Source organism: Notothenia rossii, assembly GCF_949606895.1.
Source record: "Notothenia rossii genome assembly, chromosome: 9".
In the NCBI taxonomy this organism is placed as follows: Eukaryota; Metazoa; Chordata; class Actinopteri; order Perciformes; family Nototheniidae; genus Notothenia; species Notothenia rossii.
The window spans coordinates 70,241,181-70,262,296 of NC_136907.1; the positions used below are offsets into that span (position 1 = coordinate 70,241,181).

At 43.5% G+C, this 21,116-nt stretch overlaps 1 protein-coding gene across 25 annotated transcripts in view; it reads right to left on the reverse strand.

The window, feature by feature from the left end:
* Positions 1-109: 109 nt before the first annotated feature.
* LOC307020878 (receptor-type tyrosine-protein phosphatase F) overlaps positions 110-21,116 on the reverse strand; it is a 169,299-nt gene continuing 148,292 nt past the window's right edge. For 14 of the 25 annotated variants that reach the window (XM_079652549.1, XM_079652544.1, XM_079652532.1 and 11 more), the window contains 11 exons: positions 19,637-19,760; positions 19,243-19,418; positions 14,528-14,647; positions 13,590-13,744; positions 12,463-12,748; positions 11,143-11,321; positions 6,164-6,290; positions 5,411-5,536; positions 4,176-4,330; positions 3,492-3,627; positions 110-1,990 (listed from right to left, as the gene is read on the reverse strand). In XM_079652549.1, the coding sequence (XP_079508675.1) occupies positions 1,922-1,990; positions 3,492-3,627; positions 4,176-4,330; positions 5,411-5,536; positions 6,164-6,290; positions 11,143-11,321; positions 12,463-12,748; positions 13,590-13,744; positions 14,528-14,647; positions 19,243-19,418; positions 19,637-19,760 (1,653 nt within the window). In that variant the 3' untranslated portion in view covers positions 110-1,921. Of the gene's footprint in view, positions 1,991-3,491; positions 3,628-4,175; positions 4,331-5,410; positions 5,537-6,163; positions 6,291-11,142; positions 11,322-12,462; positions 12,749-13,589; positions 13,745-14,527; positions 14,648-19,242; positions 19,419-19,624; positions 19,761-21,116 lie in introns of all 25 variants that reach the window. The other 11 variants (XM_079652555.1, XM_079652551.1, XM_079652538.1 and 8 more) reach the window with 1 other exon arrangement.

Genomic DNA, 21,116 nt, shown 5'->3' on the forward strand with positions numbered 1-21,116 from the left:
AGAGACACACAATACAACTATGAGCCTTACATTGAGCACAAGAGAGCCCCTTTAAGACTTTCACAATTAGGTCAAAACAGGGTCAAGAAACGAGGCGTCACAAGCCAAGATTTGTACAAAAACCCAATTATTTAACTTTATTAACATCAATGTTTTTTCATTTTCATCAACAGTTTCTTTTTAAATTCCAGTTCTTTATCAACAAATAGAAAACAGACTGTGTGTACAACAGATTGAACCCCTACAGCACTAAGCATTCACAAGGTAAAAATGAACATTTCAGTTTTTGCGCCAGCGTTTTCAAGTCCCCCCTCCCACCGCCGCTCCCCCACCGCCACCACAACGTTTAGGCCTCTTCAGACGCTCCCTCCTGCGGCTCGTGTGGGAGAAGATGTGTGCTTGAGTGGTGCGATTGGGTGAGGAGTGGTCCATCTTGATGGGTGGGGGTGGGGGGTTGTGCTGTTTTTCCTCATTCAGACGGACAACCAGCTGTCAAAGTTACTATGGTAGTACAGTAGATACAACGGTGTTTCCATTAATACACTCTAGGACAGCAGGCTCTCTGCTCTGTCTCTAGGGTTGGTAGATCAGCAGAATTTATCCTTTTTAACAATATACCTTTGAAGCTGTGTATATATCTATGTGTAATTGTACATATATATAATCAATCATAATTATATATATATTTATAGTTCTATTTCTGTATAAAATAATATCAGGTTTCAGTCCAAAGGGCCGAGTCTCTTTCCCCTCCTGTAGGAATGGTTGATTCTGTACAGCTTGATGCTCCTCCATGTGAGCCGCTCTCGTTCCTCTCAGCCGCTCGCCTCCAGAAAACTGACCAACGGGCAGCGAGGAGACGGGAGGGACTCGAAGAGCAACTTTATTCAGAGATCAGGGAGTTTATTTTTCGGTCAACTACCCGTTGGGTACAAAAGTCTGTTTTCCTCAGGTAATTCTCCGCTGTGGAGCATGAAGGCCTCAATGCCATAGGCTTCTGATGAAACATAACAAACAAAAAAACACGTAGAAATAATGTGCTTTCCATTTCTGTACACCTCTGATTTAGTGTCTCGTTAGCTAATTCATTGCTTGCTTTTTAAGTAGCTACCATGTTTAGAGGCCAAACTTTAGCGAGTGTGTGCTCTTCAATCAGTTTTCTTAAAGTTGACTTTTTTTATCCAAAATGGCAAGTGACAAGGCAATTTTTTTTTTGGAGTTATTGAACTGAGTAAGACCAAACATAACGGTTATGACACATATAATGGATAAAACAATAAAGTCATGTGATAAAAGAAATCTGACAGCAGCTCAGAGAACAGGGGTCCTCCTGTATTAGTATCTAGGAACGTGTTAAAAATACATGTCCCTTGTGCTAAAGTACCCTAAAATAACAGTAAAAACCCCAAAAAGTACCGATTATGATAATAATGCTTGCCCCAGGCTGGGCCGTTTAAGACAGAAATAATGTCTGATGTTAAAATGATTATTAAAAACAACAAATATACTAAACAATAACATTTGACAAAATGAATCACAATATCGACATTAAAATGAACATAAAAAGAACAGAGAGAGGGCTCTCTTAGTGCTACCAGTAGCCTTTGACAATCAGGGAGGTTTGGCTTGGACAGAGCAGAGCTGTCGCTTCTGTACACGAGTTGTCACGTTTGTCATAGTCATTATAATGTTTCTGTTATTATTTTTAAAGCAAAAATCTCATGTGGTTGGTAAAGTCGGCATGGATTTCTGTGATTGGATAAACCTGTCGCCGGGTTTGCAAGCGCTTCCCTTTCTCCTCCCCTGCGGTAGCGGTGAGGGGGCGGGGCTTAGGGGGGTCAGGTGGGTGTATGGTGGCTGAGATGGGACACTTGGCACACTCCTGAGAGGTCTGACCAGGGAGGCTGCTCGCTGGGAGTGGTTATGTTGCATAGTGGTCAAAGCTGCCCAGGTACTCCAACGCTGCCCTGTAGCACAGCTGGTACTGGTCCTGGGGAGAGGAAGAGGAGGAAGAAGAAGAAGACTTGTTAAAAAGGTTGCAAGCATGTCTGGAATATCACATATCAAACCTGTCACTATCCAGCTGCATACACACGACATCTACTGATTTTCTCTCCGTCCTAGAAGAGAGATGGTCTGTTGCTCTTTTGGGGTTTTTAAGTTTTTTCTGTTAAAAGTCTTTTGATGGAAGTTTTTTTTTCATCCGTCTAATAAACATTTTTACAGAGAGAAATGTACAAGAAGAATCTGGTCATGTTCTCTGCTCTTACCAATACGTATGGGAACTGATCATTGCATTTTCCCTATGTAATTCTGTTTTCTAGAATAAAAATGAACCAACAATAGGCGCGTTCACACCAAGTACTTTTCGCACAAAGGTTCCTGAGAACTACGATTTAGTTGCGTTCACACCAAAAGGTCCCAGGAACTAAATTAGTTCTAGAGAACCTTTTTTAACAGCCTTTTCAGTCCCTGCTAGAGAGCAGGGACTTTCGTGAGAGAAAAAGGTTCCTGTCTCTGATTGGCTGGGCGGAATGCAAACCACGCCCCGTCAAACTCCCTAAAACGTTTGTGAAGCCGCCATTTTATTATCCTCGCATTGCATTATTAGCATTAGCATTAGCATAGCGCAGAAACACAGAGAGACTAACTTATGACAACACAAAATAAAACATGGGAGCGGTGGAGATGAGGAGGTGTCGGCGTTCTGGCCGTTTACTCGGAAGGCTTCAGTAGAAGCTGCTGGGAGTCCCAGCAGCTTCTACTGAAGCCAATCCCCAACTCCGGGGACTTCCGGCCGGGGATGTTGGGCGGCAGTATACACCGTGAAGTTGTTTGCGGCCTGCCAGTAAACCCAAAGCAGAAGAAGAAGAAGTGACGTCAGCGGCTTCATTTGCCTAATCCACCCCCAGGAACTAATTTCCGGTGTGAACGCGATCTGTACTTAGTTTATGAGAACTAAAGAGTTCTCAGGAACCTTTGTGGGAAAAGTACTTGGTGTGAACGCGCCTAATATGTAAATATATTTATATCTGGTTGACTATAGCTGTAGTTCTTTGGAGTGTTTGCACTACAGGCAGCATTTAAGAAACACAGTCACAGTAACCAACATCTGAGGTCATGTTTTTTGTCTATAAACGCAAAACGTTTATGAAATCAGGGGAGTTCTTCAGAGGCCTCCAGGCCAATGTGGATTTGTTGGCTGTGATATCAATAAGGGCACAAAATGATAACTTCTTTAAGTCGGCATCATTGCTGTCTTCTTTAATATTTGCCTATTTATTAAAGACATTATTTATTGACTCTCAATTTGAGGAAGGTTAGACACTGAGGGTTTCTGAATCACCTCTAAAACCTCTACTAAAGAAACATTTGTAAGGCAGGAAAGGACACTTACTAGATAACATCAGGTTGTCACTTTAAACATATTCAATGCTGACTTTGGAATACCACCCTGTCACCGTGGGATATTAAATCGGATCTGTTCTTACCTCGGTCTGCACCATGGCGGGCCGCTGGGTGCGAAGCGTCTTCACCGTCTGGAAGAGGTCGACCACTCCTTCGTACCTCATCCTCTCCAGCACGATGCTGAGCGTGATGAAGACTCCGGTCCTGCCCACACCGGCACTGAGGACACACAAAAGAGCCTTTATAACTCCTGTCTGCTGTGTACTGAGAGGAGAGTTTGAACTGTGAGCATGTGACATGAATAATACAACCTTTGTATGTATCTTTTGCCATTATAAGTGCTTTCCTGGGGCAAACAGCCATTTCAGTTTAAGAATACCACAAAGTAACCTCCTTTAAGACAATACATTCAGTTAAGGGTATATTAAAAAGATTTCGAACAACAAATTCACGTTATAACCTTTATGAATGTAGGACTTATCACCAACCTAAGGCATTGGTCTGCATTGCTTTCAGCCAGGTGTACCTAATAAACTAAATATGGTCTTAAAAAAAGTTAAGGATCAAGGTGAGAGCAAATCTGAAATGTGGTTTACATCTCCGTCAAATCTTAATTCCCTTACTTGTTAAACACAATTTATATTAAACTTATAGAGAACTCTGCTGCTGCACAGCCATGCTCAAATCTCAGATATAGCACCCCTCCTTAATGTGTACAGATTTGTGATAAACAATATGATTGATATGATCCACATCCCCCTCCTCACCTGCAGTGTACAGTGATTGGTCCGTCCTGTCCAAACTGTTCCTTGGTTTTGTGCACTTGTCCAATGAAATCAATGAAGCCTTCTCCAGTTTTTGGCACTCCTTGTTCGGGCCAGTCAGTGAACTGGAACTGGCGGATTGTTCTGGACTGTCCGTCCTGAGGGGGAGCGAAGCACAGAGTAAGTAAGGATGCTTTCTCTGATGCTTTTATGAATGTCTCTGAGCAAAGAACCCTCGGTTCAGTTAGTGCTTCACACATCTCTCTCTGCAGAGACACAAAATCAGCACAGCTCCTCACTTGATGTTCATGACTACCAGAGCCCTGCTGCTTTCACCGCAGCCTTCTAATCGTCTAATTTACATCTGCAAGAATATGAGTAAAGCTGAGGACCTGGCACAAGAGGAACTCAGCGGGGCTGTGGTACACGAGAACTCGGTCACACACTTAACTGCAACATGGAGTCACACATTTCACTGTGATGTCACCATGTGTGAAATTAAAGCTTTCATGTATTTTAGGAATGTATTTCTGAATGTTTTTCTCTCTTAATGCACAAACTGTATATATATATAAATATATGTGTGTGTGTGTGGAAGAAGGAGTGGATGTGGGATTAGAGTGCTGTGCTGTGGGCCCTCTGATGACAGTAAAGTATATTTATAGCCCATTGAAACCACTGCATCACAGGGAGTTGCAGTACTGGCCCTCGGGGATTGAAGGCTATGCTTTTCATGTATTTTCACAGTGATCTCGAAACACACACACACACACACACACACACACACACACACACACACACACACACACACACACACACACACACACACACACACACACACACACACACACACACACACACACACACACACACACACACACACACACACACACACACACACACACACACACACACACACACACACACACACACACACTCCATAGAGCAGGCATACTGTCACTAAATCGGGGTAAACCTGTTTGATGGTGCTTGATGTTAGCATGTCAGGAGAAATAACATGCGATGCGTTCTGATCATCTCCACCTTGAATCACAGTCGGTATAATGCTTAACAGTTAACACGCGACTGTGAGCATTTTTAGCGACCTAACATTAAGATGGATTTCAGTTGGATGGTTGCATTGTGTTAAAATGCCAATCACTCCTCCTCGGAAACACCAAGCCTCACAAGAATAAAATACACACACGGGCAAACCCAGAGATTTGGACACAACATACCCTGGCATCTGTGACTTTGAACTCCCTGAGGATGTACTGGGGCATGTTGTACTCGGCCATGGGGTCCACCACAAAGTACTGGTACCTGGCTGAGCGCTCCGCTGGCCAGTACTGATGGCACTTCTCCTACAAAAGAAAAGGAAGGCAAAATATTGAGCACTTATATTTGAAGAATCTCTTTTTCCAACGCACAGGAAAAAATATGCTTTTACATAATGAATGCTTCGTGCAGGGTATTTTTAGTACAGTGTTCTGTAGGTTATTAGTCATTTTGAATCAAGAGAAAGGCTCTGCTTACAAAAAAATAAATAAAAAAGAGATTCATCTGTGGTTTTGAAATATTGTCTGATTCATTGGTTTGTGCTCTTAACCACAGCGATGATGTGCATGAGAGCTTTAGTTCCTAAACTGTGATAATTAATGAGAGGGTGTTGAAATGCTGTTTTAGTGGTTTCCGAATCGCTCCGTAATCATAAAAAAAAGGAAATGTAAAAAAATACGATTCCATTTTTCACCATGTTTGCTGTAGTCATGCTAGCTTGAACCCAGATGTATTCCACTCATGTTGATAATGAAGTTAACTCTCAACCAAAGTTGCTGTTCAGGGTTGGAATGGATTAATATTTGAGCCGTGTGGCGCAGTAGCTGAGCTGAGCCAACCGAGCGTATAAACATTATTATCGTTCCCTGAAATGGTCCGCTGGCCTTACAGGTGCTGCATGCATTTCTGTTCAGTCTGTGTTAGAGCATTACCCGTCCCATCTCCCGTAGCTTGGTGAGCATGACCACGATGGTGGAGTTGTGCTCCCACAGCATCCTCCAGAAGTCCTCGGTGGTCTCTGCCAGGGGGCCCTGGGTGGCCAGGTAGGCCTTCTGCTGTCTGTGGACATAACCGCACATAGAACAGGCAGAGGTTAAACACAGCATTAAGACATTTATGGTTATTTTACAACCGGTGTTAAAATGTACATAACAAAGCCAATGCCAGATCTAATGATTAAGGAGTACAGCTGTTAATAGCAGACAAGATATGAGACTTGCAACAAAACTAGAGTCTAATAAAGTGTTGAAATACCTTCAGACTAGGGATGCCAGAAACTGACCATGATCAAAATCGAAAATCGGACAGCCCTGGCGAATAATAATCGATTATTTTTCGTATAATAATTTTCGATTATGGAGACTGTAACGAATATTCGAATAATCGCTGGCATCCCTACTTCAGACATGAATTATTCTCAAGTTAAATTCAAAGGACGGGGAAGAGAAGTATCGGTTACTCCACAAGACACTAGGGGTGCTCAATTAATCCTATTTTAATCGTGATTACGATTATGGCTTGCAACGATTACGAAAACAACGTAATCGAAATAAAACGATTATTTTATTATTATTAAAAAAAAAATTGTTGGTTTTTCAGTTGAATTATACTTAAAGTTCAGGGTAATCAACTGTTAAAAACACACTGTTCACATTTTTTTCTCCAATAAATGGATGTTTTCAAAGTCAATGAATAATTGCATTTAATAATCACAATTACAATTATTGACCCAAATAATCGAGATTATGATTTTTTTGAGCAGCCCTACAAGACACACCAACAACTCAGGGGACTCTTGAGTGGTTATGTACGAGGCACCTACAGTGCCATCATTATAGGAAAGGGATTCAAACCCCCTGTGCTGCTAAGAACAAATTAAACTGCCGATTGTTTGCGTAAGTATGCACGGTTCATTGTCCTCTGTTAAAATATACCCTAATGCCAACATGACAATATCCTCCATGAACAGAGAAATCATCTTCGGCGTATAGCACCATCATTGGTCTATTAAAGCCCGTATAGATCCTAGTCTACATCTTCCCCCTTCCTCTCCGTACGGCAGCTCAGAAAGAGAGAGTGTGCTTGATATGCTCACAAACTAGAGATGAGCTCATCCACAGAGCAGTGCTGGTGTCCTACGTGACTTCTCTTCAGCTGAGCAGTCTCTCTGGCAGCCAGCAGGTGGCAGCATCGCTCCGACACACAGAGCCGTGCTGCACGCACACACGCTCACATGTTTGCAGCACATGTCTCATTCAGGTGGAGCATATCAAGCATGCGGTAGTTTCGCATGTATCTTCAGACACGCTGCTACACGCACGCAAGCACGCACGCACGCAGCCACACACTGAGCTACGGCTGAACAACTAATGAAGCTGCTGCAGGCAAGACTCTAATGTGGAACCGGGAGATTAGAATATGCTCTCGGCCTCGCTCGCACAAATAAAGAAACAACAGATTGATTGAGAGGAGAGGAGACGGCGTGCGAAGAGGGGAAGGCAATAGAGATGGGAATCAAATGAAAAACATGAGAACGGGGAAAGAGAAGTAAAGAGAGCAGAGGAAGAAGAAGAAGAAGGGGAACATGTGAGGAGAGGAAAGGAGGGAGCACTGCTTTCTCCAGCTGGTCGTCTGAGTACAGAGAAAACTGACTGCTGAGGAGAGGAGAGGAGGAGAGGAGGAGAGAAGAGGAGGAGGACAGGAGAGAGGAATGGAGAGAGGAGCGGATGAGAGGAGGAGAGGAGGAGACAAGAGGAGGAGGAATGGAGAGAGGAGAGGAGCGGAGGAGAGGAGGAGAGGAGGAGAGGAGAGGAGAGAGGAGGAGACAAGAGGAGGAGGAATGGAGAGAGGAGAGGAGCGGAGGAGAGGAGGAGAGGAGGAGAGGAGGAGAGGAGAGGAGAGAGGAGGAGAGGAGCGGAGAGGAATCGAGAGAGGAGAGGAGGAGAGGAGACGAGAGGAGGAGAGGAGACGAGAGGAGGAGGAGAGGAGCGGAGGACAGGAGAGGAGAAGCAGAGGAAGAGGAGAGGAGAGGAGGAGGAGAGGAGAGGAGGAGACGAGGAGAGAAGAGGGGGAGGAGAGGAGAGGAGGAGACGAGAGGAGGAGGAGAGGAGAGGAGGAGACGAGACGAGAGGAAGAGGAGAGGAGAGGAGAGGAGAGGAGAGGAGGAGGAGAGGAGAGGAGGAGACGAGGAGAGGAGAGGAGAGGAGGAGACGAGGAGAGGAGGAGAGGAGAGGAGAGGAGAGGAGGAGGAGAGGAGAGGAGGAGAGAGGCAGAGTAAGGAAAACAAAGCCAACAAGGCGATGAATGCTCCATTTCAAATTGTCAGGGCGGACCCCTCTAACCTCCCGGTAATGCAGCCCCTAGCCAACACAAAAACAATTCTAAGCGCATCACACAATAGTGACTTCTCTGCCTGAGTCCTGATGAGCGCTGCCACACAGCTCTCTTCCCACATGACTGCAGAGCTCCAGGACATAGCGTTTCATTTCAACCTCATTACAATGCTAAAGCTCCAGCCTGCATCGGAGCGTATCCCGGGCGCATGGCTGGAATCAATGCTTCGCCTCTCATTAGCTTAGCATATTATTGGCTTTTCTTGAAGACGCCGGGGTGAAGGACACTGGAGGCCCCTGTTTAGTTTTTATTTATGCCCGAGCATTTCAAAGTGGCTTAATCACACGGTGCCGTCGGTGCACACAACAGGTCCCCACCCGGATATGTCAGTGTCTGCCGTGATGTTTGGACGGAAAATTAAGATGACCATTGAGAGAAGAGGGTGGGAGGAGGAAGGGTGCTGAAAGAGGTGCGAGACAGATTAAGGAGGGGAACAGTGTGAGATAGAGATAGAGAAGAAAAAAGAGAGAACATGGAGGAGGAGAAACAGAAGGGAGGGGTTTGGAAAACACACTTCATTACACTACTCTCTTCCTGCAATTATGCTATTTACACAGCAACAATAGAGGGTCTGCCTCTGCGGAGCACCGTCTCATTACCAGCAGGACTGGAGGGAGAGGGGGGAGTCGGGTGGGGGGTGTTGTCTCTGTCATTGCCTGGTACTAAGCAGAACCCCATATTGACTGAATGGCATTTCAGGCGGGCTAAATCCATCCCCCCGCAGTAAACTTCAACCACAGAAGAGTCAGCCTCTTTCTGTCTCTGTCTTTCTCTCTGCCTTTCCATCTCCCCCCCTCTAGGAAGCAGTTTGGACCCACAGAGCACACAAGGACACGCAGTAGCTTGGATATGGAAGCGGTAGTGGCTCAGCGGACGAGAGCCATATTGACAGAGTAATTCTTGCAACTGGATACTGCCCACTGCGGACTCATCGTCAGTCCCCTCCCATACATTTTCATCCTGTCCACTGCGAATCCCCGAGGTGTTTTCCACACCTGTAACAATCTATGATGCCTAGAAAACAACTGCAGACACATCCAGTGCCGTGCCCGAGATACTATGACACTGATGCAATTCATGTTGTGCTGGCTTTGTACTCCAGGACATCGGATTTAAAACAAGACAAGTACTGCTAAGTTAAAGTTCAGACTCAAATGTATTTTAAGGATGTTTACCTTTATGTCAGAGCAATCGTGTGGTTTATAGCCTTATTTTAGAGACAGAAAGCCATTTGAAAAAGTTACAGGAATCCTAATTATCTGTTTCAAGTGACTATGAGTAATATATTATTTTACTGTAGAGCCATGAAAAGATTGTGCTTCGTATGCAAGCTTAGGACAACTGTCCTGCTCCCTTGTTCTTAAATTAGAGAACTACAGTATGTACAGAAATAAGGTACAAATCTTATCTTAAATTCCCTTTTCACTAAAATTAGGTGTGAATAAACTGAAACACCCTTAAAGGATAGGCGTATGTCAGGGATGGCCCCGCCTCCTCTTTTTGCGGCCCTCAGATTAATTTATAAACAACGTAATTCATTTAAAAAAAAAGAAAAAATATCTTTAATTGTTTTACTTGTAGTACTGATACCGTCCACTAGACTCCTAGCTACGTCGCGAGCTGCGTACATGATTTCAAATACCGGCGCTGAGGAACAGCAGAGTGCGGGCTGACAGGTGTCTGTGTTGACATTCCCCTTATTGTGGAATAAGGGGAATGCAGAGACAGGCTACAAGTGTCTTAGGTTCAAGTTAGACAACTAATGTCTGGGTTAGTGTTCATGACTTCATGTGTATGTCACCTTAATGGTTCATCTCAATACACACACATTTTCCGTGCTTTCCAATAGTTTAAAATAGTTTTATTCCACTGTTTAATATCCTGTGCAATACAAACATGCCACTTGTAAAAATTAAATAACATTTCTGTGAACTGATATTTGTTTAGTGAGCTTATCAGAGGATGTTCCCTGAAAGATTGTGAAATGTCAATGAAGATGTCAGACTTAGTATATTTGTTAATAATTACATACAACACATGGAATGTGTGTGTGTGTTTGTTCCAAGTGAATCTGCGGCCCCCTGGTGGCCAGTACATCAATTATGTGGCCCCCACCACCATCAAAGTTGCCCATCCCTGGTGTACTGTATGTTGTCTAGCTATTCCTCATGTCATCATCAAATCAGCAATAAATTGACGTATTGCCTAGTATTGCCCCTATTGGTAACATTTGCTAATTCCAAGCCCTAAGACTGTACAATTGAACTGTTTTTTAAGATTGACATCTTTAGTAAGAACAAATTGGCTTTGGTATAAGAGCCACATGTGGTGTAGTTTGGGTATTAAAGTTTGAAGTATTGAGAAATGTGTTTATGCATTGTTGGCTTTAGTCTTTTCATGGGATGCGTTTATGAGATAAATAAAGAAAAGAAGGCGCCCTGGACTTTTAAAAGCTCAAAGTCCGAACTTTAACCTCACTCATTAGCATCAAATGTTGAAGATGAAGGCGTTTGCTGACCTGTAGCCGTCGATGCAGCTGGCGTTGATGTAGTCGGAGCCCTCGACGCCACGGATGGGCTGCAGGCAGACGCGCGTGGACTCAAAAGGCATGATGTTGACCAGGCGGTTCTTGAACTTGTTGCAGGGCAAGTTGGCGCTGATGAAGCGTGACGTGTGGGCTTTGGAGTTGGCCAATCTCTGTTTAATAAATGGAGGGAATAAACCAGAGGGAGAGATATGGAGGATAACAGTGAGTGACCTGTGACCTGCAGTAAACAACCAAGGAAGTCTGAAAGGCTTCCCTGTCAAGTCTCTATTTAGACTAAAAGATTCATCTCAAGGTGAATAAGAAATGCTGCTTGTAGGTATAATGAAGTGTCGAGAAGTTGTCTCTCATAGAGCCCCAGAACCTGGAGGACTGTGGGCGGGACTAGCTCAGTGCTGGCAGCAGACAGAGCGCAGATGGACAGCACAGGACTGTGTATGGACAGTCATGGCTGAATTTGTGTTTGTGTTGTGGCCACACTGTGTGTGTGTTGAGGCTGTGGCCCCCAAATACGCCGCAATCATTCTCTCACTCTTTCATTCTCCGCTGTTGGCAGGAGTGTAGATGCTATTATCACTTCAAACAGAATGGATCATGCTCATAAGAGGGCTAATGGCTGAGCGGCGCAGGGAGGAAAGTGTGTAATAACATCACAGTCGATGGCTATTGACAGAAGGTGTGCGTGTGACTGCGAGTCACCTTGAACACCAGCTGTGTGTATGTGCCAGTGTCAGTCATTTTGTAATTCTCCACATGTAGGCGTATTGATGTGTTTGTGTGTTTATGTGTGTTTGTTCCGGTCCATTTGTCCCTAAAACATGTGTGTTGGTATTTAACGATGCTACTGTAGCTGCTGAGATGCCTCAGCACCAATGTCAACGTGCACTGGCCTTATTTGCTAAATGAATGACTTCAAACATGCTTAAATACCGGCACAACAGCGACACCCTAGACAGAAGGTCAGAGCTACTGCAGTCTGAGGCCATTTTCATGACTTTGGACAAAGTAAGTGTGAGCACAGTCTAGTGCTTCCAGATCAGAACAGATTGAGAATATTTGTTTTGTTGACAAAACTCACTTCCTGCACTGTGTTGCAATGTGATTCCTGAAAACTATCCAGTGCACTATAAAGTAAAGAAAGCTGTTCTGAAATGTCTTCTCTTAACTTAATAGCTTCATTACAATCTGCATGAGTCACTTACAGCACCGGTTAAAATGTAAAGTTTCTACAAAGTCAAAGTAATGACATAAAACCTAAAACATAATAGTCTGAGGTGCGTGCTGATCAGTCACCTTGAACTCCAGCTCCATGGCAGTGACCGTCTCGCCGGGCGGGGGCTGGGTGAGTTTCTGGATGTGTGCGTACAGGTTGCGTGCGGGGACCTCCGTGTTTCCGCAGGTGGCGGCCTCCAGCAGAGCCTCGTGGATAAAGATGTACTGGTCCTCGGTCTGGACCATGTAGTTCCTCTGGGCACGCATGCACGTCACATGTCCGTAGATGTCCACAGACTTCTCGAGCTTCATGCGCTCCAGCATGGCATCGATCACGATGAAGCAGCCAGTCCTGCCCACCCCCGCACTGATGCAGAGAGAGAGAGAGAGAGAGGAGGGTCAATAACTTTATGTTTCACAGACTCTCACTAACACAGTGGTAACATGGAAAGAGAGAACACAACTTAACACAAAGTTATCAGTGTTGAAAGGTCAACCAGAAAAACACTTGTAAAAGATTTAATCACAACAGTAATTAAATCCTATATCGTCTAAGATAAAAACGGTTTGTCTCCAAAGGTGTCTGCTTTATTTTAAGAACTACATTTCTCTAACCTTCTCATTTGCTGTGTATATCCTTGTTGTGGAATGTTTGTATCAAAATGCAACTTCACATTTAATGAGGTTACATATTTGTATCAATACTTATCTAAATGCATAACAAATATATGCAGATCGAAAAATCGATTCAAGCTGCATTAAGAATAAGTTACAGTATGTAAGGTATGTATTCTGAGACCCGTTCTCTCTGCTCGACAGCTGAAAACTGCTAATTTTGCAATCAAGATGAGTTGATTTACACCCTCTAGCATGAGAGCTGGACTATAATTAAATTGTTGCTCCAGATTGTGCACAAAGTGTGTGCATGTAATGGCTTAAGGACAGGCTGGAACATAGACAACAACAACATATTGAGCCAAATTCATGGGGAAGGAAAAAAGTGTTGAACCCAAAAGCAGGATTTCAACACCTGCATGTGTTGCCCTTTACGCTGAGTTGGCACGGATATTTTGAGGACACAACCCTGTCTTTAATCCTTTTAAGTCCATGAAGCAAACAAGCCGTGCACAATATATATACATGTGGTGATAATTGGCAGTTCATTTGCTGTTTGCACGCATACTGAGCTTGTTGCAGTCTGCACCCACCTGCAGTGGACCACCATGGGGCCTGCATCTGGAGGATTGCAGGCCTTTACCCGCCGTAGGAAGGCCAGGATGGGAGTGGGGTACTCGGGCACCCCGTGGTCCGGCCAGGCCATGAACTGGAACTGTCTCAGCTCTCTCTTCTCACTGGAGCCGTTCTGCAGGAGAATCGGAGGAGACAGAGAATAAGAAAGGTGTTTTTGTGCGCTGAGTGGGTTAACAAATAAATTGTTATTGGCTTTTTTTTGTTTTTGTAAACGGGTAATGGAAAATCATGCTTTTAACAAGTTAAGGTCACACTGTTTTAGAGGTAGTCACAATTCTGCAGTTGAGAACTGAAAAGCATGAGGGATTTAATCAGAAATGAAGCCATTTTGAGCAAATGTCTCGAGTTAACTCATTACTTTGATAGCAGCACATAATGTGCTCTGCTTCATGGCTGTGACCATCCTTCCAGTGAAGGTGCAGATAAAATGTATCATTTTGGAATTGAACTCGGTTTCAGTTTATCGGAAAACGGTTTCTTGGCAGCGTCACCATTCCTGATAGAAGCCGCTCCAGTTGGAGACTTGCATTTAATTAGGAATTATAATAATGTTCGAAATTAAAAAAGTAATGGAAAGAGAACGGCAAGAGGAGAAATAAAGGACACATCGGTCACATCATCATGGCACTAAAGTATATGAATCAAAGAGAAAAACTGAAATATTTGACGGTCTTTTAGAGAACAAGAGAGCAATCTCGGATGTTAGAAACCAATTACTGCAGTGAAGAAATGATTCCAGTGGTAATAGCCTTTATCTGTATTCAGAAAAATAAGAAATTACATTTTTAAAATGTGACCCCAGTAATGAGGTAGTGCAGTTACCTGCTGGGAAACACGTCCTTAATAAGCATGTCTCTCTATATGGTTAGGTGCAAATGAAAATCAGATTTTGTACCTTGTAGAGGGCGAAAGTGCGGACGCTGTAAGTAGCCAGCTCCACGGTGTCCAGCATGGTGACCTGGATCATTCCATAGGTCTCTGTTCCTCGCGACGGCCAGTACTGGTCACACTTCACCTGGCAGAGCAAGAGAGAGGGCACACTGTCAGGCTAACATCCAGCATGAGCCTGAAAGGCTTGTAGATCACACTGATTAACAAGGAGGGAGCATCAGAGAGGTCAGATCAAAGGCTTTGTCCACCGTCTAATTAAAAACTGAAGACTCAGAGTTAGCTCCTGTATCTGCAAAAAAAAATTGCAATTGAGAATGTGCATGTGCAGCCATGTGTGTCAAAAGGGTATTGAAAAGCCCACTTTGTCTTTCACCGGCCTGTGATCATTTTCAATTAGCTAATTGCTGGGTGGCTTGCAGCTCTTTGTCATGTATGCTTTTGGCGTATTTGCGATGATTGGGCCCAGCATTGTGGAGGGAGATGTATCTGAAAGCCGTTTTCTCGGCTGTCGCGGAGGGACAGCAGGTCCGGCCACCTGGTCCATGTGTGACAGGACTCATTTCACTGTGAATGAGGCCACAGATCCTCCACACACCGCCATTGAGTGGCTTTGCTTCACTCGCTCTGTGTATCTATAAAAATGACCAACTGACCTCCAACACATATTTCAGTTTGTTCCCTCTCTTTGCTAAGGATCAATTGGCATTAGACTGGAACAAAAGAAGGACTTGACCTCTTCTTCACTCAAACATTTACATGATCCCTCCCGCACCAGTGTTGAAAGTCACTCATTGCTGGCTTTCACTGGAGTTTGTCTCTGGATTTATAACAGGAATAATAAGGGGCCTGTTTTTAAACGTTGGGCAAAAATGTCCCAAACTACTTCTGAGTCAAATATAGGCCATGCAGACGGACAATCATGCTATATTTGATTACTCCAACATCTCATTTTATTGTTGTTCACAAGGTCTGCAAGTAACTAGGGGCGATGAGTAACATCATTATCTAAACACTCAGCACAGCCCGCTGATTGGTCTTGTTTCTTGCTGCTAGGCTCTGTGGATGCTTTCATGACCAAAATATTGTTTGGAAAAACAGTCCTTAACAATTTCCTCCACCTACTCTGTGTCCAAAATGAGACGCTAAACCCATTTCAATCAGTCAAAGGCACTCTGATAATAGCCCTCCCTAAAAGAATCCAACATTGAGAAGTGTGTGGGAAATGTTTGTCAGTTAACAGCATTTCTAAAAGAATGCTCCACTCTCTTTTTACATATAGAAATTGAGCAAAGGCTGTCAGGATAGCAGGGAGGGACAAGGACTGTCTGCTATTGATTTGAATAACATTAGAGGAAGAGATGTAGCGCGGGTAAGCTAATCATATTGATACCGCAGTAGCGAGCTGACATTTGGAAGCACCTTGGCTGTCAGTGCGAGCTGGTAGAAATCGACAAACAAAATGCGCTAAAATTCACCCCCTCACATTTCACCTCCTCTGCTGACAGCTCCCATTCAGAGGCAGAGCCAGACCTTGCTGGAGAAACTCAATTGAGTGATGGGGAACCGCTCGCAGTACAAACATATGGATTAGCAGTCACCACTGTAATGAATGTCTCTGTGCTGTCTGAGGTTGGGTGGCATATTCTCCCTCGCCAACACACACACACACACACACACACACACACACACACACACACACACACACACACACACACACACACACACACACACACACACACACACACACACACACACACACACACACACACACACACACACACACACACACACACACACACACACACACACACACACACACACACACACACACACACACCTATCATCTGCTGCGGCTTTGAACCTTGCTTCTCACATGTCGTTGCCTGGCCTTTTTGCAGAGGACACAAATGTCTCATCTAGACACACACACACACACACACACACACACACACACACACACACACACACACACACACACACACACACACACACACACACACACACACACACACACACACACACACACACACACACACACACACACACACACACACACACACACACACACACACACACACGAGAGTAATACCTCTGGTCTCATTTCAAGTCCTGACCTTTTAGGGTTTTACTAACTGGTAATGATAGCTAAATTTCGCCTGCTGCCGGGGTTCATCATCATATTTGTCAAGCTCCAGTTCTGTTTGGCATAAGTCATCAGTGTGTCTGGGTGGTGGAAGGTTAACTCACTCAATATGTCTGTGTGTGACACAGAAATACACAAATAGAGGAAGGATATTTTCCCTAAAAATGTGGCATGCTATGTGTCTAATCAAGAGTATTTTCAGTGTTTTGTTATGCGTCATATTAAATCTCTATTCATTAGCAACTTTCAAACATTGTTTGCCTAATGCAGTTTGCTGTCTGATAGGGTTTTTCAAGACAGTTATTAAACAATTTCGTTATTTTTGTTAACGCTAACGCAGAAACAATATCATCAATTTAATTCACAGTTTGACGCCTAATTATAATTTAAATAAAAATGTGCTGTTCTGTAAAGCGAGGAATGTAATTGTGATTTATACAAACCAGTGTTCAAAGAGTAATTGAACACAAACATTTCTTATTCTAGCAGTAAACCCAGTTAATATATATGGAAATGTCTTTGAATAGTAGAAATGTCAGCAATGCAGATAAACACCTCACATGCTCTTCTTAGAGAGGGTAATTAAACACCCTACTGGTATGGCCGTTCCAGCTCCAAACCATTTGATGATGTTATATTGAAGATTTCAAGATACCCTGACCGGAAAAATTGAGAATATTTTTGTTGAGCTTGGTTCTTTACATCCGTCTCCAAAGTGTTGGTTGGCCAATTGCTTCTCAAATGTGTGTAGGGGGTGGGCACAGGTTCAGAGGCCATTTGATTTCCCTTTAGGTTCCTTGTGTTGTGGTGTGAGGATGTTTTTCCCTATGTGCGCCTGAGAGTCTGAGATCAAAGCCAGAGAGCATGTTCATCCGTCATAAAGCTTGGGGATTGCCACTCAAACACACTTAATACATGGAAGGATATCTGTGAGGAGGTGTGTATCCTCCCTAGCATTGAATGAATGTGTTATAAAAATCATGTTATGAAGAATATCTTAGGTGTAGATTTTTTCTAAGGTATGAATACATGAGCTCTGTTCCACAAAGACATCGTGTTCCCTCAATTTGCTTAAATGATTGATTGCATCGATGGCTCAAAATCACAAAAGATGATGGTACGATTTGAGGGAAGTCATTTGAAGCTTTACTTGACAAAACGATTGCTTTATACAGACTCTCCGTAGATGCTGAATAATGAAGTGAGCTTCAGGTAATGACTCAAACCAACCTTAAAAAACAAACAAAATCGATGTCTAGGATTTTGGAAATGGACTTCATTTACAATCCCGGTAACTTCCAGTTCGTAGTCTGGGGACTCTGTTTCATTAGGGCACCGAGTGCACACACTAATAAAGCACCACATACTGGCAGGGCTCCACACTGATTTATTTCCTCCAAGGAATTCATGAGCATGATTTTGTGAAGGTAATTAAATAAACCCATCCCAATTTTGGATCTCAATTTACCCCCATGCTTCTATTTTTGCTTTTATTAGCTTGAATGTATTTTAGGAAGCACACAGTATTGTTGGGGGACAATCCTCTTAACTCCAACTGCAGAGTTTTCATTATACTGCGTGCCGAGTCTTTCGAAAATCACGCTCGGAAAGTGCAAACACAAACGAGACACACAATGAAACATTGGCGCAGTGTAGCTAAAATAAATATGGAGCAATCAAGTATCGAAACTCTCTGAGAAGTTTCTAAATAACAACTGAAAAATAATTTGCATGATTGTGAACATTTAAATGTAACTATACTCTACATGTTCATAATTGAGCTGATTTTCAGTCGAGGGTATGCGCGTGTTGTCATCATATGCAAAGTTGCCATGGTTATTTAGCCATAAGTGGCAAACAAACAGCAGGAGGGAAAGTGGAAAATAGTAGAAAAAGCTGTTGTGCAATTTTTCTTCACAAACAGATTTAGACTGAATTCACAGAGAAGTTTTTGGAGATTGCAGAAGAATCAAGAGAGGAGCAGTAACACACAAATATCCTTTGAAGTGCTTGAGACTTTGATCAGGCTGACAAATCCTGCTTTTAAGTAGGGCCGGGTGTCTATATGCCTTCAGGTTTTTTGGGTGTAATGTTACTTCCCTGGTGTTGAACTACATACAAATATATACATTTACATGTCAGGGGGATCCATTTCTTCTGACACGTCTGATACGGTTGACTTCAATGGCCTTGAGTTGTACACGATAGTCATCTGTTCTCCTCTAGTATCACATATCGTCCGATTCATAGAGGCCACCAGTAGTTGTAAAGGGTGTGACTTCAATCATACCTTGTGTTTGAGCATAATCTGCTCCATGTAAATGCTTTGAAATCTACAACAAGTGTTTCTGGCTTCTTTATTGCATTGTATTTCACACATTTATTATGAGGAAGTAATTTTTTTACAACTTAGTTTTTACAATTTCTAATGATTGACTTCACGTGTTGTTTAATGTGTAATTAAATGTTTTACTAGGAACATGTCAGTAAATGAATACATCGTTAAGATTGAACTGGTATGAAGTCAATGATTGTCAGCGCTTTCTAGTACACTAAATGACACCGTCTCTCCTTACCCGGGACTTCTCCTCCAGTCGGGTCATCATGACGATGGTGTTGGACCGTTGTTCCCACACCATCCTCCAGAAGTCGCTCAGGGTCTCCGGCAGCGGCCCCTGAGTGGCGATGTAGGCATTCTGCTTCCTGTAGCCGTCGATGTAGTTGGCGTTGATGTAGTCACTGCCTGGAACCGCTGTAACAAAGACATAAATGAAGCAACTAATGGTTATATTACACAGCTTGGTTTATTGATCTGATAAGGTTGCAACACTCTATATTAAAGTGACAACAGTGTATGTGTGTACGTGGTTGAACTGGGGATTTCTAAAGCAGCTGTAGGCATGCTAAATGTCATTGGTATTTGTGAAGTATGTCGATGTGACGGGGCGGAGAGGTTACCTGAGCCCTTACCATCAACAGAGGTGAGCACCACTCTGGAGTGGTCATAGGCGATGACGTTTGCATAGCGATTCTTTGGCTTGTTGACTTCCATGTTGGAGTTTTCCCAGGTAAACTGCTGCCCCGGATCAACGGACTGTGAGAGAGGGAATGAGAGAATAAGAGACAGGAAGATGGAGAGAGAGAAAGACAACAGAAGCACAAAGGAGGCTCTTGAGTGTTACACAGATAAAAGGTAGCAAGACAGAACGAGTGTAAGGCAATAGGGTACACTTATTATACTTTCTGCTGTCACCCATTCAACAGCAGCATACTGTGGTCAACAAAGCCTTTAAATGGAACATGTACCCACATCATGTCTCTTGAAAAGCCACAGTAGAGTGCTACAAGTGCTTTTATACAGTGTAGGTGCAGAGTAAAGCTAGCAGTTAACAATGGCTCCTTTTTTTTTATTACGCAAAACATATCCGCTGTGATGTTTTGTTGCTGAACTAAACTACGCCACTTTCATTCTACACTGGTGTGTGATTTTAGAAAGCATTAAAGGAAGCAAAAGAGGAGTGACGCGTAAACCAAAAAGCGCTTGGTGTAGTGTGTGTTTGCAAGTTTAGTTCTGCCCCGCCGGTTTTCCCTTTTTCACAGACGTTAATTCGGCTCTGTGACTATCTCCACTGCTGGCTGAGCAACTATGCCCCCGAAATCCATCTCTGTACCTTTTATACTGAACAGCGAGGCAGGCGAACGGCAACACCTTGAACAGGCTGTGTGAAAGAGGCTAAAGTGTCATGTTGCCGCATCACTGCAACTACAACAGGTTCATTATTTGCATGATATTAGATGCCTTGAATGCTAATGAGGAAGAAACGGTTTCGTGATTTAAATCAACAACGACTAAAAAGAGCCACTTTCCACGGATTGTTTGAACAGGGCAAACATATTCCTCCAATTCCTAATGCCAACATGATGAACATATAGATTTCAGCTGCCTGGGAAACGAGTAAAGGTTTCGTGCTAAGCTTGCAGGCGACCACGAACACTCATCCTCTCCCTCTAGGGCGGTCCTATCGAATTACCTAATTCTGAGAAGTCACATGCATGATTTCCTGTGGTAACCATTCAACTTCTCATCCTCTGTCTTTCTTTCTTTCCTCATCTTCTATTTCTGTTGCCCTTTCCTATCTTGTATTTTGGTTCCATCCTCTCCTCTCTGTTTCTAACCCCTTGCTTCTTACGCGCATTTGTCTCCCGGGCTGAGACGACAGTAGACTGCATACATATTGATCGGGGGGGATATGTGACGGCCTCCCATCCCTTGACTCGATAATGTCACAGAGTCTCTTGTTATTCCGAATCGATCTCCCTCGGCTCACACCGGAACCATGTCCACTAATTCCCCAGACCTTTCCCCTCGCAAATCCAGCAGGAGTCAGAATGACACCTTCGAAAATCCCTCACTTACTTAACAGAGCTGGAGCACTAATTTAATTATTAG